The sequence below is a fragment of the Periplaneta americana genome, chromosome 15 (assembly GCF_040183065.1).
Source record: "Periplaneta americana isolate PAMFEO1 chromosome 15, P.americana_PAMFEO1_priV1, whole genome shotgun sequence".
NCBI lineage: Eukaryota > Metazoa > Arthropoda > Insecta > Blattodea > Blattidae > Periplaneta > Periplaneta americana.
This window is the reverse complement of record NC_091131.1, coordinates 139,121,166-139,146,509: the sequence shown is the minus strand read 5'-3', so window position 1 is coordinate 139,146,509 and position 25,344 is coordinate 139,121,166. Positions and strand designations below refer to the sequence as shown.

Below are 25,344 nucleotides of genomic sequence, written 5' to 3'. Positions count from 1 at the left end.
TTTGCTAGATAATGCACCTTATATTAATTCTGTTGGAATTTGATCAATACCTGGAGACTTGTATTTTTTCAGATTTTCTATCGAAATTTCGACCTCAGAAAGTGTGGGTTCGGGTATAAATGGTTTAGCAGTTTGTATTTGAATTTCGTCCTATTCTTTCTATTTGGCCTGTGTATGTTTAGTAGTTGTCCAAAATAGTTTTTCCGTCTGTTCAGGATTGAATGAGAGCCTGCAAGCAAGTCACCATTCTCATCCTTGATCACGTTTACCCTTGCCTGATATCCATTTTTAAATTCCTTTATACCCTTATATAAATCTCGAATGTTTTTATTCTCACTATTTGTTTCTACCTTATTCAGTTTTTCCTTCAAGTAATCTCTCTTTTTATTGCAAAGTGTACGACTTGCTTCCCGTCTTTCATTGAAATAATTATCTCTATTCTTCTCAATTGGATCCTGTAAGAATTTCAGTTTTGCCTTTTCCTTTTATCTACTACAATGAAACAATCTTCATCAAACCATGGTTTCTTTTTCTTAGTTTCATAATAACCTATGCTCTGCTCAGCTGCAATTTTGATATTATCTCGCATATTCTCCCACATGCTATTCACGTCTAACTCTTTCTCAACTTCGTCGGAGCTTCCTAAAGTGGCAAACCTATTTGAAATTTCAACCTGATAATATTGCTTAGTTTCCTCGTCCTTTAACTTCAGGATATTGAATCTACTCATATTAACTTGTTGCTCTACTCGCTTGGCTATTGATAGTCTTTCTCTTAATTCTCCAATTACCAAATAATGGTCAGAATTATAGTCTGCCCCTCTGAAAGTTCGAATGTCTACTACACTAGTATGTCTTCGTTTATCTATCAAGATATGATCTATTTGGTTGTGTGTCATTCCGTCTGGAGAAGTCCAAGTATATTTATGTATATCCTTATGGGGGAATATTGTACTTTTGACAATTAAGTTTTTTGATGTGGCAAAGTTGACTAACCTAAGTCCATTGTCATTACTAGTTACGTGTAGACTCTCTTTTCCAATAGTTGGTTTAAAAATATCCTCTCGTCCTACTTTAGCGTTGAAATCCCCCAATAAAACTTCCATGTGATATCTAGATCAAAAGTGTGTTGCAATTCGTCATAGAAGCTATCCTTTATATTGTCGTCTTTCTCTTCTATAGGTGCTTGAGCATTTGCTACTATGTTATACCATCTACCTTCAAGTACTAAATACGATAACCTATCACTGATAAATTCGACCTTTTTTACTGCTGATTTTATTCTTTTATGAACAAAGAATCCTGTTCCTAATTGGTGATTTTTATTTCCTTCTCCATTATACGAGTAATCTCCTATTTATGTTATGCTGTTCCCATCTAACCTAACGTCTTATACTTCCACGAAGTCTATTCTATATCTAGCTAGTTCTTTTTTTTTACTAATGTTACCCCTCGTATACTATAAAGACTAGTTACGTTCCAAATACCGAATCTCATAACCTTATTCCTTTGCTGTGATTGTAACGGAGAATCAGTCCTATTCCGAGGCTTATTGTTTTTTATGGTGATGGATTGTTAGCCCTTCGCCCAACTCCCAGGTTGGAGGCCTACCCCTTATCGGCTGTCCACGACAGCTTATTATATTTGCAGGTATCCTCCATGTCTGGAGCCGTCTCCTCTATCCGCAATCTGAGGACACGCCATGCTGTGGTGATAGGGACCCCACAATATATGGCAAAATCTTGCCTACTAAATTAAAAACACAAGAAGGACTTATGCAGAAAGTTAAAAGATTACAAATGCATTTCATTCCCCAAACTAATATTGAAATGCTACAGATCTGACAAAATCCCTTGGAATACATAAATATTCAAACTAAAAACAATTTATTGGAACCAATTGTTACAAATGATACAAATTCAAATGAAGCAAAACAATTAACATTAGAAACAATTAATAGCAAATATCCTTGTGAAATCTGGCTACACATTTACAGTGATGGAGCTTTACAAAACAATTTTGATGGTGCAGGAGCTGGAGGAACTTGTAAATTTTTCTCGTTCTATAAAGCAGTCGGGAAGGGCTTCACAAACTTTGATGGAGAAGTTGAAGCTGTATTCACTCTTATAACCAATCTACTTCAAATAATAAATACATTTTCCAAAGCTGTAATCCTCATTGACTTAAAAGCAGCTATACAAGCTATAGCTAATAATAGTTCAGAGAAAACTGACATAACTTCTCGGTGCTGCACTCTGATCAAGCAGCTCCAAAAACTAGGCAAGGAAATAGTTCTGCAATGGGTTTCAGTGCACTGCAAGTAATGAATTGATGGATCAACTGGCTAAGAAAGGCTGCAGCCTAATACAAAAACATATTACTCAAAAATAATTTATTTCTGTTAAATTCAATAAAAAATTCCAGTACAAACAAACGTTTTTGAATAGAATAAAGGAATCAGTTAGAGATAAATCATGGGAACCTCTCCAAATTTAAACATTATTCCTGAAGAACCAAAAAATTCAGCAGTGGCAGGCAGGCTTCTGTCTGTCGTCTGACTGGGCATGATTGTTTGGCAGCTCATTTATATAGAATCAGCATCTTCCTCTCACCCAATTGTGTGTTATGTGGAAAGGACGTAATCTCTCTCACCCAATTGTGTGTTATGTGGAAAGGACGTAATCATGGATAAGTACCGCCTGGAAAATTGCGAAGCTTTGTCTGTTCATCTCAACATCACAGAAAAATACTGGACTGCAAGACGGCTGATGGCTTCATTGCCATGATACCAGAGCATTGGCTACCAATCAACCAACCATAATGTTGAGGATGACTTAAGGCTCACTTGCTTTGCCTGCTGGTAGTGAATACTGCCTGTATAAAATATATAATATATTTTTTTTTTCACTTTCTAATAATTGTAACAATTTAAAATTATATCATTCCAAGCCACGAATTAATTGTCAAAGTGTCACTTGGTCCTTCAACAAAAAACATTTGGACCACACTGCTGTAGAATATGGAAGGTATCCATGTGATCTCATCATAAGGTAGCACTGCTGCCTGTTAATGATTGTTGTGTGCAGTACATCCCCTTTCCCAACAGTCTGAAGTAAGAATATAAAAACCGAGGTAATCCCATACTGCATTTTTTGTACTCTAGGCTCCACAAGTAAAGAACCACTTCTACAAAGATGTCAGTGATTAACAGGCCATTAGGGGAAGTTGTCTTGCTAAAACTTTCAGCTGTTGCCACATTTGCTCGTGGCTGGACTGTTTCAGTGTATTTTCTTTTGCAACTGATTGGATTCTTTTCAATGTACTTTCTATTTATGAAAAAATTAATTCAATTGCATAATAACAACAACAATAATTTATTTATTTATTTATTAATATTTGTGTGCTGAACAACAGCCAGAGGCCAATTAATAATAATAATAATAATAATAATAATAATAATAATGATAATAATATTACTATTATTATTGCTGCTGCTGCACATGCTCATGCTCATGATAGAGTGGTTAGCATGCCTGTCATTAGATCGAAGCGATGCGGGATGAAACCCATCTCAAGAAATGGGCATAAAAACCCTCAGCATGTCTTCCTTTGGAAGTGAAGTGAAGCTATTAGTTCCATGCTGTAAATATACTGTGTGTTAAAGAACCCCAAACCCTGAAAGAGTGTCCCTGGGCAAAATTACCGGCTCTGTATCTAATAAGCCATCTGATCCTTCTACATACGAGGGGGATCCAGGAAATAACGACCGTTCGTGCATACCCGCCGCGCAGCTGACTCCCCTTCCTTGTTTGAAGGTCAACTGGCTTCCTTAACATGTGTTCTCATAATGTTGTGAGTAGTGGTTGCAACAAGTCGCCATTGTGCATTTTGTGTTACTTCAAAATGAATGATGTGATTGATAATCCCGCCGACTGTGAGGTGAGGAGTGTGATTCGATTTTTGAATGCCCGACATTTGAAACCTGCAGAAATTTACCGGCAATTGAAAGAAGTGTATGGTGATACTGTAATGAATGAAAGAAATGTGAGAAAATGATGCGAAATGTTCAACAATGGGCGAACAAATGTCCACGATGAAACTCGACCCGGACGCCCAACACTCATCACAGAAGACCTGAAGACTAAAGTGAACGACAGAATCTTGCAAGACAGGCGCACATCACTCGACGAATTGCATATTGCCTTTCCTGACATTTCTCGTTCTTTGCTTGGTGAAATTGTGTCGCAACATCTTGGCTACCACAAAATCTGTGCCCGCCTGCACACTGCTGCTTCAACTCGAGAATTGCTGGATCAATTCGGTTGGGAAATATTTGATCATCCGCCCTATAGTCCAGACCTTGCTCCTAGCGATTTTCACCTTTTCACTAAGCTGAAAGACTTTCTGGGTGGTACGTGTTTTGGAAGTGATGAAGAGTTGAAGAAGACAGTGAACACCTGGCTTAATGAACTGGCGGCATAGGAGTATAACACGGGAATTCTAAAGCTAGTGAACAGATACGACAAATGTTTAAATGTAGGTGGTGATTATGTAGAGAAGTAAAGGAAGCTTCAGTTATGTAAGAGACTTTGTTTTTTTAAATAAATATATTTTTTTTAATTATTACAACAAAACGGTCGTTATTTCCTGGATTCCCCTCGTAAATATAATGAAAAATAAAATATGTAACATTTACCTGCACATCTACTGTAATTCTCCTCCTCTGAGTCATCTGTTGATGAGTTGTTTAATGAGATTACCACTTTGCTCTCTAACACAGGATTAAGCAAACGTAGGTTTCTATAAAAGCTGTGGTATTATTGGAACAGGATTGGGAATGGGAATGTTGTGTTTGGCCATGTACTGAAGGATTCCAGGCTTTCTCCAGAAGGAATTAGGTTGCTGGTTAAGGATTCGTCTGTGATAAGGTGCATTGTCACGTACTATTACAGAGCTCTTGTAGCATTGTCAGGACACTATTTTCGAACCATTCTTCGAAAATTGCAGAGTTCATTGTGCCATGATAATTTGCAGGTGCATCTGCCATTTTCTTGTGAGGAACAGCTAGAGCACCATTGATGAAACCGAAATGCCCCTCACAGTGCACATTAACAATTCTGTCACCCTTTGCATCTGATATCGGTACCACACAGTTTTCGGAGTCGTCTGTTCAGTTTTTCATGTGACATGTATGACTGTTGTATCAAGTTTCATCTAAATACTTATCATCGTAGTCTTATAAAATGCAGCTGTCTTATCTGTTCGAGATAAGAGTACTCCAGGCAATGATGTTACTGACTTCACCCCTAGTGGGTTTTCTTTGTACTGCCTTGTGTGAAAACCCCATATTTCATACTAATCTACGAACAGTACTTTTCCCATAAGGAAATTCGTAGTCATTGCCACTAGTTTTCTCCCACATAGAATGCATTATGGACTCTACTTTCGGTGACATTCCGCTCTTGTAGCGCTCGTACACTGTTTGTCACACCAGATCACATGTAAAATCATAGATTTTTTTCAAATGGATGGCTTCCTTTTTTTTCTTTTTTTTTTTCCCTGAAGTGTGATATGTAGATGGATCTTCAATATTTGATGTTCTCTTTATACTGCTTAAACTAAGACATGTTGCCTCTTCCACTAATTGATTAAGATACCTCTTTTTCAGTACCCCACTATTTTCAATTATTCTTCTAATTAAGTTCTTAACATTTTGTACCGTAGTACACTTTTTCGTAATTTCGCCCCCTTTTCTATTGACGATTTATTACAATTCTTACGCTTAGTCAGCGTCCTTTCAGGAGAAGGTTCTGGTTGTGGCTGTGGAGGCACTTCACTATTATTATAATTTGTCCGTGGCCAAAAGAAATTAAACATTGTAAATTCATTATCGTACTGCTGGAGATCACAACATGCTTTTACTAAGATACAAATGAAACTTTAATGTAGTGGCAGGAATATTCTTTCAAAAATGGAAAATTCACAACACAACATTCTCGGCGGTCTACTGGCGTTATCTTTGTTCCATGATTTCACTAATTGGGGGAGCATGTCAGTCAGATTTATGGCTTCCTGAACCCAACCCTGCAACTAAGGTTCTTTACTTATGAAACCAAGGGTAGGTCTTTTTGTGGTACACTCAGACTAATGAAAAATATATTGTTTTTACTTGGATAGAAATAGGAGGCATACATTTTGCTTATGGTGCAATATAGGGAAACACCAGAGAGGCATGCAATATTATACAGATTGATATTTATTAAAGAAGACACATACCTCATCACAACACCATTTCTGCCACGAATTAACGACTATAGGAACTTTCTGTAAAAGTGCATGTCATTCAGGAGTTCAGGACACGAAAGAATAGTGTAAGATGCAGCAATTAGGGTCTTAAATGCGTACTTTAATTTCTGACCACAAACACTTAAGCCATGACTCATACCATGAACTTGAGCTAGAATTATATGTTCTTATATTTCTGCATGAACAAAGAACTATGCTGTGCAAGTAGATTCAAGAGATGGAACTAGATGATTTTTCTCATTACCTCTGTAATTTTCCAGTAGTATTACAAACACTCACAGGTTTGAGTCCTCATAGGGGAAGAAATATTCTTGTAAAATTTCGACCAGCAAATAGGACCATTGACCACCCAGAATCGTGATGAAATTGGAGAACTATGATAGATAAATAAATCTGGTTTTGAAAACCAGTTGTAATTGCCGGGGAAGATCATTGTGCTAACCACTTCATAGAGCCTGTGGTGGCTGAATGATCAGACCTTCAGCCTGCCATGCTGTGAGTGTAGTCTGTCTGTATGGGTTTGGGAATGCATCTAGCTGAGGGTTAGCAAAATAGATTTTAAAAGGTCACAGTGCTGGATCGTAGTGCTCCTCTTTCCCTTAAATTCATTCAATTCAAACCACATGATATCACATACTTGGATGATCATTCACTTCTGCTGAGGAATGTAGACGTGAGGCCAGCAGTCGACTGGTTGACCTCGACCCTCTATTATAAATAATAATAATAATAATAATAATAATAATAATAATAATAATAATAATTATAATTATAATTATAATTATAATCATCATCATCATTATTCTGCTGCCAGCGTCATGGTGTACAAACATATTTTTGTGTAGCTCTCCTGTGAACGCAGTGAATACAGTTGCATCATTACATCTGGTCGTAATACTCATTGATTGTTCAATATGCCATCGGGTAAGGATATTTGCTCTGCCGGCTGAAGAAGGCAGCACGCCTTCTTCAGCCGGCAGAAATTTTTTAAGTGTGTGTGGTCTTGTGGCCTAAGATTTCATCTGGATTGTCTCGAATTGGGTGATACTGAATATGACATATACATGGAGGGAGGTAACTCTTCATATAAGTATAATATGTTAGTAGGCTACTTTGAAGTTGTTGCATGGTGATGATACTTCTGTGAGATGCAGAAATCCTGCTTCAGATAAAAAGTTATTTCACCTTCATGTGAACTCAAGCTGCCAAGTCTACCATCCATGGATCCTCTGTCTGTCCAAGTAGAGTTGGTTAGACTAAATAGTGTCACCATATTGGATACAGTGAGTGATATTTTGGAATATGTTAAAAATATTCAGAAAGAAATGTGACTTTAAAAATTCAAATAACTGAAATATTAGAAAAGGTTCATTGTCCTCCAAAATCAGATTATCGGGAAACTAAACTGGGCCAACAGTCTAAACAAAGTACGTAATGTTATGAAATCCTATAGCAAAGTTTTGTCTGAGAGTGTTAAAGTGAGTAATGTGCTAAGTCAGCATCTGCTGTAAACATTCCTGTGACACAGCATAATAGTCTTAGTAATGAGGTCAAAACTCTGACAGTGTGTAATGATATATATGGTTTTGTAACTGTGACAAGAAAGAGAAACAATCGTAAACACATTGTTGGAGTCTTGGGATCCATTACTCAATAAATGGCACCATAGAGAGTGAAGACTAAATCCTTATTTGTATCAAGATTTAGCACAAAAGTCAATGGAAAAAAGTTAGAGAATTCACCAAGACCCCAACTCAATTTACGGCCGCTGGTAGTATAAAAATTAAAAACAAAATACCAGACTTATTCCTCTTTCTATATTTCTGTCGATAAAAGGGAATCCATTTAATAAATAACACCGGAGCCTGGCCAGCTAGGTATCCCATTGCGCCCTTCTATGAGAAAGTGAAACCTGAGCAGCATTATGTTTCTGCTGTTACTAGTGAACTGGTGGACCCCAAGGAGGATGCCTCTAAGTTTTTTCACTATTAACATATCATGTGTAATCCAAGTAATCATCTAGAAATATTTTACCAAAATGTCAGAGGTTTAAATACTAACGTCAATGAATTTTTTGCAAATGTAGTTAGTAATAATGACATGAGTGTTAGTGGGAGACTTGAGGGGAAAAAATCTTTGGGGAGGCCGAGACATAATTGGGAAGATAATATTAAAATAAATTTGAGGTAGGTGGGATATGATGCTACAGACTGGATTAATCTTGCTCAGGATAGGTACCGATGGCAGATGTCTGTGAGGGCAGTAATGAACCTCTGTGTTCTCTAAAAACCATTTGTAAGTAAGATATAATTATCTGTCTGATGGAAACATAGCTACAGGAGTTAGTTGTGTATAATAATTTATTTCCGAACCATTATAAAATATTTCGTGGTGATAGAACATTTGAGGATACCAATAAAACTCGTGATGGTGGTGCTTTAACAGCTGTCAACAATAAAATAGTACCTCTAGTATATCGGAGACGACCTATAAATTATTAGTGAATGTGCATGGATTCAGATCTCTATGACTGATGGTTACAGTATTTTAATAGGCAATCTTTACTTTCCACCTGATACAGATTCTAAATTTTTTAAAACTCAGCTTAATATCCTGGAAAACACTCTAGATTCCCACAATAATAGAATTTTAATTCTTGGTGATTTGAATGCTCCTGGTATGAATTGGTCATCTGGTTATTATGCTAATGATATAGGTACATTACTATGCTAAAAGTAAGACAGAAGAGTTATTCTCTTATTTCTGTTTCTTAGAGATGCAACAAATGATTGCACAGTTAATAAAGGAACTTATTATTATTCTTTACTAATATATCTGAGAGTGATGTCACATTTGTCACTCTCTAGTTTTGAAAGATAACTATCATTCACCACTTTTTATAATTTTGGAAGTTAAATTATCTTACCCTAGTCATAGTCAACAAAGTTCTTTTCTAAATACACAATATACTTGAATTTTACACTAGTCAATATAATTATGATTGGAATTGTGTGTATCAAGCTACTGATGTTAATGTATCAACTAATTCACTCTGTTCTGTGTTTTATTTTCAATAAAATTCGTTTCTGTGATATTCCATTTGCACGAGAAGGCAATTTGATCATCCCATCTCCACTATCTTTGAATGCCACTTTACAATAGCAAATAAGCAGAGTGAGTGAAATTATCTCCAAAACCTACCAGAATAAATTTTGTTGGCAAGTGCCGTTGTTACCCTCCTGTTCTCTCAGAACAGTGCTGTGACCAGGTCAAGATACCTACCACCAGATTTGGAGCAAATCCAAAAGATATAAGTCGGATTTCACTAGCACTGACGAGAGAAATTATTTATTATGTATTTATTGCCAAACAGCCTTTCACTGAAGGTAGTCCTAAGGCTCAGAATACTCACAATTATTAATTTTGGTATAAAAAAAACAATAATAATATTAGCAATACAATACTGCCTGAAGTCGAGCTTCTATAACTTGATTTTTCGATATCTGGAAGTAATTTTAATTTCCTTACAGAATCACGTATAATTTCCATATAATATTTTGTCTTTATCTCGAAGTTCTATTACCCGATTTTTTTTTATATTTGGAATATTTCTCTTCCCTGTAGAAAATATATTTTCTTTAACTCGATTTTAAGGTGAAAATGAAAGTTGAGTACACATAATATGTAAGTAAAATTGGACGGAGTTACACAATAAGAGACCAAGCACCACAAACCTGTTTCGAGATATTGGCCATTGAAATAAATCTGTTTTTTATAAATCATTTTATGCAAGAAGTATTAGAACATTCCTACTATTACAAAAAATAGCACAAATAATACCAAAATGGGGCTAACTGATTTTTGATAAGAGACCAGCAATTGAATTATTAGGCCATTTCAAAGCAAAATAAATAAACGAATTTTATGCAATAAACGAATTTTTACTTATAAATAGCAGCAAAATTCAGATATCGCATTCTTGATTTTTTTTCAGAGTTAAATTAATTTTTTTTTTTTTTTTTTTTCAAATTTTCGGTTGGTCTGTTATTGCGTAACTCCGTCCAGTCCAATTGAATGAATATGATGAAATACCATTACTTTAATAAGCATTGTACATTAGTATTTCCTTTCCTTTGAAAGTGTTCTTCTCAAGAATAAACCTATTAATACTGATCCTATTCCTGTCAATCACTACAGGCAGATATCTGTACTGTAATGGTATAGTACAGTGAACACCACTACAAGGACATAATGGCATGTCTTTAATATTATTCTTCACAAACTTTGTTATGAATTGCTAAAATCCTCATCCTGAAAAGCAAAGATAGAGTCTATGGACAACCTCGACTTCTCTTTGTTGAAAGTTAAGTGATAATACTTGTCATCAGTAATAATTTATGGAGTTTCCGCAAGCATTTTGAGTTATCGAAGTTCGACTGTAATAGAAATATTCAGTGGAACATAATTTTATTTGAAACAATGATTAATTAATATGTGACATGATTTTTTGAAAACACTGACAGCAATATTATCTCTAAGGGAAGTTGACAAGTCAAATGTCTTCCTAAAATCCTCAAAGAATTTTGGAATAGTTCCATGAGAACCTATTAGCAACCCATAGATCCCATTATGGTTGAGGTTGTATTTAGATTTAAAATAGTCCACTCTAAGCTTATAGATGTTCTGCATTTTTTCGTGGACTTCGAGACAAGGGTGCCCGTAGGATCCAGTCTTAGTGGTAACAAGATGGTTAGAAAGTTAGAGAAACGAATGGATGAAGAGAGAAAAAATTGAACATGAAAAATAGCCAGTTCTGAAATCTAAATTACCCTGCACACGCACTCATAGTTTAAAGCACTCACTTTTGTTGAATTGTTTATGGAGGGTTTGAGAAAATATGTACCAAATACAGTACATAGAGAAAAATAAAAAAACACGTAAAAAAAATAAAAATCTCAATGGTAGCAATTGCTACCACTGGCTGCCCCCTGTGGACGCCCTTGCTTTGAGAGTGTATGACATCTCAATTCGAACCAAATTGTTGGGCTGACAATACTGAATTACCAGTACAAAATATATTTAATTTATTTCACTTTTGTCACGTGAACTGTAGCAATTCATGGAATAATTTTGCAATAATAAATGACCATTGGTCACTTACAGTATAATTAGCATACATCTTGTCTTTTCTATAAATAACTTTTCATGTATCATTAATAACAAGAGAAAGAAAGACAATTATTATAATTTAAAATAGGCACAAATTGGCCATGTTCAGTGTAGTAAATAAAAGGTTTGACTGCATATATTGTGATATGTTTATTTTCTGTACAAAACTCCTGCATTTTTTTTACCATAATCTCCTTGAGTAATTAATTGGATTTAGTATTTTTATCATATTTTCTTACAAGTCATTTGTTATGTAGTAATAATGTAACCACCACAAATACCATAGGAAACAAAGCAAAGTTTCACTAAAATTGTAATGCTACAGCCCTTTCAAGGCCAGAGTGACCAGCCAGCTGCTGGCCTCATGCCCACATGCCGAAGCAGAGATGAACAATCATCCAACTACAGTAGAATGGAGTTATCATGTGGGTAGCATATTATAGCTGACTTTTGTAATCAGATTTCGCTACCTATTGTACCTCCCCAAGTGCATCACGATACTGGGTGACACTGGTCTCATACATTGGCCAAAATTTCATGAGAAAATTTCTTTCCCCATGAGGACTCAAACCAACGTGCATTCTGTAATGAGAGTCCTAGAATACCTTAGACCACGACAGCATGGGATGCGTTGTTTCACTACTATATGATATTAACATAAACATATTTCGGTGAAATTATTTTTCTTTATTGGTTTTAGGGTTCAGAAAGTGTTGAATAGTTTTTCACATACTTTGAATATTGATGTACTGTTAGCCAGATGATGAGAACTAGAGACCCACATGTAAATCGTGGCAAGCATATTGGAGAGCAAGAGAGTCAATGGTTTTAGTGCCAAGAACTCTGCGTTAAGTAGCAGCAAGAACAACAAAAAATCTTAGAAAATTCAGGTGGAATTTGTGATGGACAAGTGGCATTTAGGGCAGATTTCGGTGAGGTACTCCCATTTCCTTTGCCACTATTCTAGTATTTTTATATTAAAACATTTAAGATTATGCTGGTTTAACCTAGTATAAATTTTGCAGTTGTGAAGAATGTACTGTTGGCTTCACCAGTGCACGAGAACTTAAACGTCATCAAAGAAGTCATCGAAATTATAAATGTGATTGTGGAAAGAACTTCAGATTTTGGTCACTGTTACAACAACACAACAAACTTTTTCACCCACCAGGTATGAAAGAGGATGCATAGTTCTATGTATGTTAATTAACAACAGAACCATTTTACCTCCATAATTTTGTGGACAGTAAAACTTGTCTTATATCCTAGATCATATATGTAACAGATAACTCATCGCTATGTTAAAATCACCAGCACTTTGAAGAGAACAACCACCAGGATTACCACCCGTCCGCCGTAAACGAACACGAGATGGCAGTACAGTTGCTAATGCAATTCAAATGGGAATTATGACATGACTTCTTATGTAACAACTAGATGGCAGCATAGTAAACCTGACAAAAGTTGTTAACTTCAAAGCCTATAAGGCCGATCTATCTGGGTATATATGATCTAGGCTTATATGTTTCACACATACTTGTTTTTCTGACATCCCAGCAAAATTGCTATATTTTGCATATTAATTTATTACAGTTATATGTTTTTCGTTTATACGTTTTTACACTTATAACATGTTATTTTGAACCCCAACCCCAAGAAAAACGAAACGTCATTTATATGTTCTAAATCAGTTTTGCTCTAAATTAGGTTTGCTGTGAAAATATAAGAACATTGTTAAGATGTGATCTACTTTGAAATTGGTGAAAATTCGAAGCTGCTCATATTTTCCTTCACCACTCTTGTGTTATTTAATGATGCTGTTACTTTAGAAACAGTGAAACATTTTGTAACACACCATGATGTAACAGCAAATTAAAATTATGGAACAATTATCAAAATATGATTGTTCCTTAGTAGCAAGCAGTCCAAAATAACTGATTTTTTGTGAAATAATCACATATTAAATGGAGCTCACACAGAAAGAACAAGGTAAATCAATGTAACATTTTCTGGATTGGAGTTTGAAATGTAAATGTAATATATCAGCCAGCTTTGGCTCTAAGCAGCTAAGATTTTCTGTAAATAATCTTACATTCTTCAAGAATATGTATTATAAATTTGAATACTCTATTATAGACTCAAAGGTGGCTTAACTTGGAGTTATAAATTTTTCTTGTGAAAATTGTATTAAATTGACTTAACTTGTTCTCCCCATATACAGTAAAATGTTGTAATGAGCGCCCATATGACGACATATTCAATATTACGAAATTATTTTCTGTTGCCTGCCTTTTTCCCATTAAGATTTAATGTTAAAATATTTGAACTTAATTTTAACGAATTTCGTTTTTATGAAAAGAAAAAAATCAGTATAACAAATTAAAAATGTTGCTGCCTTCCTGAAAAGAATCTATTTTTAAAGAAAAAGTTTAAATAGTGTATACAATTTGTTAGCAAATAGGGGTATATTTTATATTATATTAATAGCTATTGCAATTACGCAGTGGCCACGTGGTCATTAAAGACCTAGGTAATATAGTTTGTCCACTATGGTACATATGTATGAATTTATTTTGTGTTAGTTTTTTCATTCAGTTGTTACTTGTTCTCCCCATCTAGTTTCCTTCTACCAAACACAGCTCACTAATCTTTTAACATGGCACCTCCAATCACATTTTCGCATTTCACTAATCTCACAACATGACTTCCCAAGCAACATGGCACATCTTGTTCTATCAAGTACTTCATAAAACTTGAATTTTGTAGTACATTTCCTACACATTTCTTCAAATTTGTTCCCTTCATATACAATGCAAGTTAGTTTTTTATTCTATTTCACATACCTACATGCGAAATATGTTGAATTTATGGCGTAAGTAGAGGTTAATGAAGAAGCATGTTTTTTCTTTAAAAATAACGTATTTTAATATAAAGAAATTTCACTATAAAAAAGTAATTTCAGATGTCCCTAGGATTTCGTTATATTGATATTTACTGTAGACTTTAAAAACTATTTCAGATGTTATTAAATGCCATCAATTATACATTTTGTCACTTATGCGTTTTGTTTCTTCAGACCCCCATAAAAACGTACAAATGAAGTTGTACTGTATATTATGAAACATATTCAATATTCATCTAGTTATAGTTTATGGCAGCAAGGCATGGAGAATAAGAAAATGTGATGAGAGACTGTTAACAACAGCCAAAATGTGATTCATGCAAAGAACTGCAGGATGTTCATTGCTTGACTGCTGTCGAAATGAAGATATCCTCAAAGAACTTAAAACTGATCGAATCGTTAATTAATTATCTACAGCAATATAGACTGAAATGGCAAGAGCATGAGATGGATTGTACTAGATGGCCTAAACAAATCTTATGTTCCAAGAGGACGAAGAAATTCAGGACAATCTAAAAATATTGGCACAAGACCATAACAGATCGACAGGAGTCTAATACGAGGCGCATCCAGAAAGTAAGTTTCCCTATTTAAAAAAAAAAAGAACACACACTTTCAGGAAAACATTTATTGGCAACAGGTACAGCAATGTTTCAGCTATTTTTCAACATAGCCACCATCAGAATTGAGACACTTGTAGTATCGTGGGATCAACTTTTGTAACCCTCTGTCATAGAACTCTGCCGCCTGTGAATGGAACCAGCGTGTGACAGACGTCTTCAGCTCTTCATTGTTGTCAAAACGCTCACCGGAGGACAGGAATTTCTTGAGGTGCAAGAAAACGTGAAAATCGCAGGGAGCAAGATCAGGACTGTAGGGTGGATGATCAAACAACTCCCAGCCAAATTCCGTCAAAACAGCTGCTGTGCGCTGAGCCGTATGTGGACGAGCATTGTCGTGGAGGAGCACAACACCTGCAGTAAGCATTCCACGCCTCTTGTTGTGAATGGCACGTCGCAATTTTCGCAGTTTTTCACACTAACAGTCAGCGTTCACTGTTTCACCTCTTGGAAGGAAGTCAATGGGTAGAATGCCCTTCCTGTCCCAGAACACCGTGCACATCACTTTCTGTACCGACAGCGTCTGTTTGAATTTCGTCCTGACCGGAAATCCACTATGCCGCCAATGCATTGACTGCTGCTTGGTTTCCGGGGTGAAGTGCGAAATCCAAGTCTCATCGCCCGTGACGACCCTGTCGAGGAACTCGTCGCCGTCATCGTGATACCGTTGCAGAAATGTCAGTGCTGCTTTAAACATTGCATTTTGTGTTTGGGTGTCAGGTTTTTTGGCACCCACCTGGCACACACTTTTTTGAACAGCAGGTGCTTAGTGACAATCTCATGCAACAAGGATCGCGATATCTGCGGAAAATGGCTGCTCAGCTCCGTAATCGTGAAGCGACGCGACTGTTCTCCATGATGCACTGCCGCACAGCTTAACACGATCATCATTGATGAGGGACGGCCGCCCACTGCGCTCTTCATCATGGACACTTTGACGACCTTCGGAAAACTGCCTACACCAGCGACGCACCATCTGCTTACTCATGATGTTCGGCCCATAGACCTGACAAAGCTGCCGATGAATTTCAATTGGCGCAATGCTTTGTGGATTAAAGAACTTTATCACCGACTGAACCTCGCAGGCGGCGGGAGAAGGAATGAGAGCTTCCATTTCGGACCACTGCTGCCACGCTACTGGCACCAGGCTGGCATATGATTGATACGTCATAGATCTGTTACGTATGCACAATTGACACGGCTAATTACGTTTACTTTCAATGGGAAAAAATCGGGAACTTACTTTCTGGATGCGCCTCGTACATGAAGGCTTATGATGATGATGATGATGATGATGATGATGATGATTCAATATTCATTGCTATATAAATAATATATTGGAGCGCTGTATTGTGCTTAGAAAACCATGTACTCACTCTGGTTAGTACGTATTTCCACTGTATGGTTTTTACAGGTATACTGTCATGAATAACTTACCCTAATCATTCTAAAATTTGCTAAACATTAAATTTCATCTAAAAATAAAATAATAAATTCAAAATAAAAATTTAACTACTTTAACCAAATATATTTACTTATATTTATTGTATAACTGTTGATGCTGGCATAAATTTTACCTTAGTATATAAGCTTTCACAGCCGGTCTGTATATGATGAAGGTTTTCCAGGCTGAGATGCCGTATTCTGCTGGTGTTGTTTCTACCAGACATTTCATCTGCTACTATGGCAGACATCAATGGTGAGATATCCTTGGTCGAAATGTTTTCATTGATGTACATGTGGCAACTGATATCGAGACTGTTTGTCTGTCCTTACTAGTAGAGTCGGGAACAGGGTGGTATGTTCTGTTGACAATGCGGTCCGCACCCGCTGAACCATGCATTTCATTCATAGTACTGTCGTTTTGTTGTTGTCGATGATTTGGTTTTATTGTGTACTTTCAGGACTGAATGCCAACATTTGTTGAGCTTCAGATCTTCCTCTTTGCTGCTGAAGTTATTAGTATGTTTGTGGATTTTAATCGCTTCGTGATATGGGTGGGGGAAAAATTAACCATATTGATAAGGATATCTGTGTCCTTGAACTGTATGTCGTGATTCCCATCTTGGAATGCATGTTCTGCCACACCGACTTATCTATCTGTCCCAACCTGCAGTTTCGATAGTGCTCTTGTCAGTCTGATCTTAATGCTCCAATGTGTTGTGCCAATGTATAAGGCTCCACAAGAACACTGGTTCTTGTACACTCTTATGGTAACCAACCTGCCTCGCTTGTCCTTGGCTGATCCTAGCATAATCTGAATCTAGTTGACACAAAGACTGTCTCTATGTCGTGGCATTTCAAGATCTTGCTGATGCAATCCGTCCCATTTCTATGGTATGGGAGGACGACTGTGCCTTCATCTGCTGATCTGTATGGCTGGTTTTCTCCTGGGATGTATGGCCTCTTAATCTCAGGTATTGAGTAGCCATTTGTCCGTAGTGTGGTTGTAAGGTGATCCATTTCTTATCGGAGGTGTTGTGATTCTGAGGTTCGTTTCGCTCGCTCAATCAATGTCTTCATCATCGCCCATTTTTGACTGGGATGGCGGTTCAAGTTCTTATGTAGGTATCTATCTGTTTGGGTGGGCTTCCTATAGATGCTGTGTCCCAGACTTTCTGTGTATCATTACATCCAGGAAGGGTAACCATTCATCCGTTCTATTTCCATCATAAACTGGATCTGAGTGTGGACCTCATTTAGATGGTTCAGGAAATCCCTTAATGCTGGTTCTCCATGTTTCTAAACTCTGAAGATTATCAGAAATTGTGTCGATGGATGTATGAAATTCTTGTAATAGGGAAGCAAATCATTGAGTGTCTGATTTAATTTAAATTATTTGTTGGTCTGACCCAATATTTTGGGTTTGCCCTGCGACACAGAATAGCTCACAATAAAATTTAAAATGAAAAATTATATAAACAAGTTTCAAACAAAAGAGATTAACCCATATATGCCCACAGGATTGTCAATGACCCACATCATATTTTTATTAGTTCTTTTAATAATTGTTTAAATTTTCGGTTGGACACCATCATTATGTGTTCGATAATATATTGGCAATACTTTTGTTTGTACAATTGTTCCGTTGTAGCTCTCTGCAATGCATTTTAACTGAAAATGTGTAACACTTCATTTTGGTTATAATGCACGTCAACAAAGAAATGTAAATAGACACTTCATTTTTAAGTATTTTAGTTCTGTTATTGTTTTTAACATAGGGCAAGCAGTAACCAATATGATTACATGAGGTGGAGTCAGGAATTGTATTCAGTAGAGGTGTAATAGTATAAGAAATTTGACGTGGTTCATTTTCGACCCTATGGGCACATAGGGAATCTTTCGTACATTTTGCTAAATTTTCTAATAATATTATTATTGATAATTATTGTGAACTGATTTTCTTTACTTTCATATTTCCTATGAAAATTTACGAAAACTTACGATACGTGAAGTAATTTTTTTGGAAAAATACTATCCCGCTAATACAACTAACAAGCAAACATTCTGATGAGGGCAGATAAAAAAGTTAATTTTTTTTCTTCCACCATGTTAATAATGTCAAAAGAATTGCTTATACAAATTTTGGCGACTCTACCGCAATTACGAGGCCGTGCACAAAGTAATTTTCCCTGCGGCCGTTTACAGAAAAAAGCACAATTGCATGGAAAGATTTATTGGAACAGATACAGCATTTGTTGCGCTATTTGTCAACATATCCTCAACTGGAATTGTCATACCATGGGATCAATTTTTATATCTTTGTGTCATAGAAGTCAGCCGCCTGGGATCAGAACCAGAGTTTGATAGCCATTTGCAAGTCTCTGTCGATCCCATGATATGACAAATATCTCAATTCTGGTGAGAATATGTTGAAAAATAGCTCGAGCAAATCGCAATATAGCGAACATAGAAGCTCCGCCCACGACCCCTTCCACTTTTCCCCTACTAGCTCATCAGACACTCTACGTGATAGGCGAGTGTTGTGTTAAATGCACATTTCATGTGGGTGGGGATAACTTCCCCTACTGGCGTTCGCTATATTGCGATTTATCCAATAGCTCTACAATTGCTTTTTCTGTCCCAATAAATTTTTCCAATGAAATCGTGTTTTCTTTCTGTTAAATTCTCCTGGCGAACTTATTTTTTTATGGCCCTCGTAATTGCGGTTGAGTGGCCAAAATTTGTATAAGCACTTCTTTTGAGATTATTAACATGGTGAAAGAAATGAACTTTTTTATCTGCCGCCATAAGAATGTTTTCTTGTAAGACGTTTGTTTTCCCTTATTTTAAAGATAATTACGACAAATCTCACAAAAAGAGTCTTATCACTTTCGAAATACTGGAGGAACTTGAGACAGTATTTTCTCAAGAAAATGTTTGAAATATTGAGTGGTTCTACAACCTCCTGAAAATGACGGTAATGAAACTGGTGACGTTTCGGTTGACGAAGATTGTAACAATCTCTGTGCCATTGCCAACTTGAGGCTCCAGCTGAACTTTTTGTCAATAAGGAGTCTGTAGATTGCAATGAAATTGTTCATAACACAGATTGCGAAAATGAAAACGTGGTAGAAATACAACTATATTCCTGGGCCTCCTCTGTAGAAGTATCAGGGATAATTGGAGGGACTGATGTGACCTTATAAAAACAGTCATTAGCTACAATTAATCGTTCCAGTTCTGTAGAATTAGTCCATTTTTCTCGCGGTGTATGCCAGAAATCTAAAAGATGTGTTTACTGCAAAAGGAAAACCACATAAGCATGCAAAAGATGTGATGTAGCATTGTATGATAAGTTTTTCATAGAGTTCCATGCGTATTTTTTTTATGATGTACATCCATTTCCATTCCCTTCATTTGTAAGTTCATGAAAGCAGCACTTATTTGGTTAGTGGTTACTGATAATATTTTGTTTGGTCTAGGCTGCTTTAGTTGTGCAAAACTTTTTTTTTTTTCATTGGTAGTAGTAGTAGTTATGTAAATTTATCGTTTTATATTTCTTTTTGTAAAAACTGAATCCTTACAGTAATAAAAAAATTCCTATTATATTAGACGTGTAAAAGGTTGACTAAATTATGTCCAACAACCTTAGTAAATATGCCCTATTACATAGCACCTACCTGGAATTTCTGAGTAAGAGAGATAGTTTATATGCATAGTAATTTTCTACATGTGTCCCTTCGTATTTGTATACACAAAATATAAGTGTAATAATAAATTCTTGAGTTATATTAAGCAAAAGAGTCATTTTTTTATTAATTATGTCCAATAGTTGAGTTTCATTCCAACTCGAACCGCTAAATATAACCACAGTATCATCAGCATAAGAATACAAAGTACCTGAATATTTCTCAATGTCAATTTTAAGTAAATTGTTGATATATATTAAAAACAAAACAGGACCTAAAATCGTCCCCCGAGGTACACATATATCAATGTTGCGTGATTCACTAAGGTGATCATTTATTTTAGTTGCTTGAGTTCTGTTACTTAAGTAAGATTTAAATAATTTTAAAGCCATTCCATTAATTCCCAATCTATCCATTTTATTCAAAAGTATATTGTGATTGACTGTATCGAAAGCTGTTTGTAAGTCTAGAAAAATTCCTAGACATTTATTTCCTACATCTAATTGTTGAATTATTTTTGAAGTAACTGCCATAATAGCATTATCAGTGCTCAAATTTTTTTCTGAAACCAAATTGATTATCATATAGTAGTGTATTTGTTTTCTAAAAATTGTGTTAACCGTGTTTTTATACATTTTTCAAATACTTTAGAGCAGTGGTTCCCAAACTTTTTCAGCCACGGAGCCCTTTTTGAAGCAAAAGTTTCTCATGGAGCCCCAAGAAATGTTGTTGTTGTTGTTTTCTAATGCCAGGCGTTTGACAAAGTCATTTGACCTCTTGCACTCCAATATTTTTCAAAGATATTATCATGGCCAGCCACTGAAGCACAGATTTTGAGGTGTTCCGAATCCATTTCTTGGTTTGAGTTGCACAATGGGCAGTTAGGGGACTGATATATTCCAATTTTATGCAGGTGCTTGGCCAAACAATCATGGCCTGTTGCCAATCTACATGCAGCTACAGACGATTTTCGTGGTAAATCGGAAATTAACTGTGGATTTTGATGCAGAGAGTTCCATTTTTTCCCTTGAGATTGTGTTATCAAATTTTGTTTGTTGAAGTCTAAGTATGTAGATTTAATAAATCTTTTCACAGAGTAATACGTAGATTTAGTAACAAATCTGTAAGTAGCAGTGCAGCCCTTCTTTGCTAAAGCATCCGCATTCTCGTTTCCCAGGATTCCACAATGGGATGGTATCCATTGGAATACAATTCTTTTATTGAGTGATAATAATTGAGAGAGCATTTTAGTTATTTCTGCTGTTTGAGATGGTGTGTGTTTAGAGACTATTGATAGAATAGCTGCTTTGGAGTTTGACAATATAACTGCATTTTTAAATTTATTGATGTGGCATAGAAGATGCCTCAAGAAATGTTTGGTGTTTAGTTCTATCTGTATATGTTCTATGAAGCATAATACACACGATATGTATACGAAAGTATGAATAATAATAATAATAATAATAATAATAATAATAATAATAATATATATAATAATATATAAAGGAAATAATAGTAAAAAATAACTGGAGAAAATATTATTTAAATGTACAAAATGATAATTATAAGTAGTACCGGTAGTTAAGATATGTAAAAAATGTTAAAATGTTACATTTACACCCGAATTAATGTGAAGAATGTGCCTGTTTCTTGCGACAGAGTTTGTCAATGCCCGATGTCACAGTCAGTTGAAGACACATATCTTCTTCTGCATTCAAACGAGTTCGATATCATGTTCTTGTAGCCGTGTACTTCGACAAGGCCATTTCAAAGAGGTATGCAGTACCAAAAGGCAGTAAGATCAATTTAGCTTTTGATCTTAATATCGAAAGATTCTCCCCTAACTAAAGCCAAAATTCGGGAAGTGGTTTGCTTTTAAATGATGCCTGACAGGCTATCCGAAACCATGTCTATGAGGAGCTCATATTCTGTAGCAGTGAGGGCTGATGGTTTTGACTTCACTGAAAATGGATCTACAATCCACTCATATTTGTTTTGAATCGATTCTTGAGTTTCCCTTGGAAAGTATGAATTCATATTTTGAAGAAAATTGTCAAGGTGCTCTTTTATTATTGCTATGAATGAGTTATTCATTGTTATGTTATTTTCTTCTGTAAAGTTTGAAGTCAGTGAGAAACATGTCAGATTCTTATTCGAGACACTTTTTTCTATGTAGAACGTTATTTTTTTCTTCAATGCGGCAATTTTATCATTAGCATTGAATATAGGTTTCTGTTTCCCTTGTATGGATGTGCTGAATTCGTTATTTTTTACAAAATGTGTGCTAAGTAACATAATTTGTACAACGATTCCTGATCATGCAAATAATCTGCTCGCAAACTCTTTTGGTCATTCAAAACTAAAGACAACGCTTATCAAGAGACAACCATGTGTAATAAATAATTAATAACAATGACTTGTGTATACTTCCCTATCTTCACACAGAATTTTGAGTAGCCTACACTGCAAACGTAGTGCCTTAACAAAGTTGATAATTTAGACGACGTTGTCTAATACATGCCTTAATAATGCTGGTATTTTTTTTTCCTTGCAAGGGCGTGTCAGTGTAGTACGCAGTAACTACTTGTGCAGTTTTTTAAACTTTCTTGATCCTTGTAACAGCGCCAGCAACAGGACCTACCATGGGCTTTGCACCATCTGTGCGTACATTAATGCAATTGTTCCATGGTATCGATGAAGGATGGATAGAACAGAGAAAAATTCTCTTCGGCACCAGGACTCGAACCCGGGTTTTCAGCTCTATGTGCTGACACTTTATCCACTAAGCCACACCGGATTCCAGTTCCGATGCAAGATCGAATCCCCTCAGTTTAAATTCTATCTTTCAGTTTTCCCTTTGGTAGCTTACCCTCATATACTGTGTCACAGAATATGTGACAGTGGCACAATGTCCAATGCACTATGTACAGAGGTGCACTCATTACGAGTGACTAAGTGGCCGGGATCTGACGGGATGAGCGCCGTCTTGAATCACTAAGTGATTATTTACGCATATTATAATATTATTATGATATACTTCGGTACATCATAATAATACTATGGTACCGGTATCAAGTTTTCAATGAAGACATCTAACAGGGAAAAAAAATTCAGAACCTCTTGTGGAGGTGTGCAATGGCTTGCAGAACAAAATATCGTCATGAAAGGAATCTGAAAATTCGTACTGCACAAACGTCATTAGCACAGCTAATCCGGCAACGTCCGTGGATTCGTCAAGTTGTAGCAAAAATTTCGTTTCACTGATATGGGAAAAAAAATTCAGAACCTCTTGTGGAGGTGTGCAATGGCTTGCAGAACAAAATATCGTCATGAAAGGAATCTGAAAATTCGTACTGCACAAACGTCATTAGCACAGCTAATCCGGCAACGTCCGTGGATTCGTCAAGTTGTAGCAAAAATTTCGTTTCACTGATATGGGAAATAATGGTATTTTTAACATCATTTGATAGATCCTGGATCCCATTACGCACAGTATTATTTGATAAGGGCACACTGGAGATTAAGTTTGCAGTTCTTTCGTCCACCATTCACTTCACTACCTTCACTAATAGTGGTTTTGTAAGAATTCCGGCAAGGTAAGACCCAGGTCATGGTTAACTAAGTACGACGTTCCCAGTGTTTTATAGTTATTTGTCTTTACACGAGATAAAATTTTTTTCTGAACTGCATGGAGTTCGTCATATTATTTTCTTTTGATGTAGTCTGCAGTTTTATTTGTGAAGTCAGGATGAGATTCGAAATGCTGCCTAAGCTTGGCAGGGAACATAGAACTATTGGGCAAAACTTTGTTACACATCACACACTGTGGACGTCCTTCAGCAAACTCAGTGAATCCCATATCCAAATATGAATCACAATATTTTCGTTTTTTACATCCTTTTCTGTACTTCTACACTAGGCATCGTAAACTCTGAAGCAGGATCATGTGTAGTATATTCTGTATTCAATCCCAAAGAATTCGCACTATTTTCTTCAAAAGTAAGGTTACAGTTGTTATTATCCCCCTTTGACTGAGCACTGGTTGATGACTAATGGCTATAGTAGATCTATTATTATTGCTGCTTCTATCTAGCAAGAAGAAATCAAACTAATTTCTGAGAAAGTACTTTTCGCTTGATGGAAGTAGTTTACGTTTTTCGCACTAGAGGCTAGATGGAAGCAGAAATTCTTGTCATCTGCGGTCGGAGCCCCTGAGACTTACTTGCGGAACCCCAAGGGCTCCGCGGAGCACACTTTGGGAACCGCTGCTTTAGAGAGACTGGGTCTGTAATTATTAAGATTATTTTTGTCACCAGACTTGTGAATTGGTATCACCACAGCTTGGCATTGATGTTGAGTTGCTGCAGATAGGCTTCCCTTGTAGCACGCATCACTGACAATCCTTTGTATTTGGTACTTGTATACAGCATGCTATTAGGAATTTCACTTGGTAATTGTAATATTTCTTTTACTGCACTTTTAATCATATTGTCAGCTTTAATGAGGAATTTTTTGGGGATCAGATCCACAGATGCAGTTTGAAATGTATATATTAAAGTTGGCCCGATGAACTGATTAGATGACTAATTTTTGTTGTGGCTGAAGCAAATGACTTGATTTTAGTTTGTTGAGGTGCATCTTTTGTTTTTCCAATACTTAGTTTTCATTGAATGTTAGTGTTTGTTTAAATGTAGCGCCTAGATATTTAATTTCTTTGGCTACACTGATGCTATTAATATGACCCACAACAGTTGAAATTTGATCTTGCTCAAATTTTCCATTGTTGATAATGATGGTGCTTGATTTTTCTGTATTGATATTCAAACCTATTTCTTGCAGTAGTAATATTGCATTCGTAACAAGAATGGAAGCAGTTTCTTTGTCTTTCCCAACAATTACAATATCATCGGCAAAGCAGAGTAATGTAAGAGGATCAGTGTCTGAGGTTAACTGGACCATAGTTTTTAGAGACATTCCTTTCTGTCAATTCATTAAGTAAGTGGTTTATGGCCCAATTGAATAGAAGAGGTGAAATAGAGTCGCCGTGCATTACACCACAGTTTAAGCTAATTTTTCTTGTATAACCATTGCTTGTTCATACAAGCAAGTTGATCAATCTTTTTGCGGCTTCTGGTAAGACAGAATTATCAATCGTATTTATTAGATGAGCATGTCCAATGTTGTCGAAGGCTCTACTAACATCAAGAAATACTAGG

The 25,344-nt window shown here is 36.0% G+C and overlaps 1 protein-coding gene across 9 annotated transcripts in view; it reads left to right on the top strand.

The window, feature by feature from the left end:
- LOC138715397 (P43 5S RNA-binding protein-like) overlaps positions 1-25,344 on the top strand; it is a 150,751-nt gene that overhangs the window by 33,489 nt on the left and 91,918 nt on the right. For all 9 annotated transcript variants that reach the window (XR_011336284.1, XR_011336288.1, XR_011336286.1 and 6 more), the window contains one exon: positions 12,500-12,645. Coding sequence is in view for 3 of the 9 variants with exons in the window: in XM_069848255.1 (XP_069704356.1) it covers positions 12,500-12,645 (146 nt within the window). In the remaining 6 variants the exon portion in view is untranslated. The remainder of the gene's footprint in view (positions 1-12,499; positions 12,646-25,344) is intronic.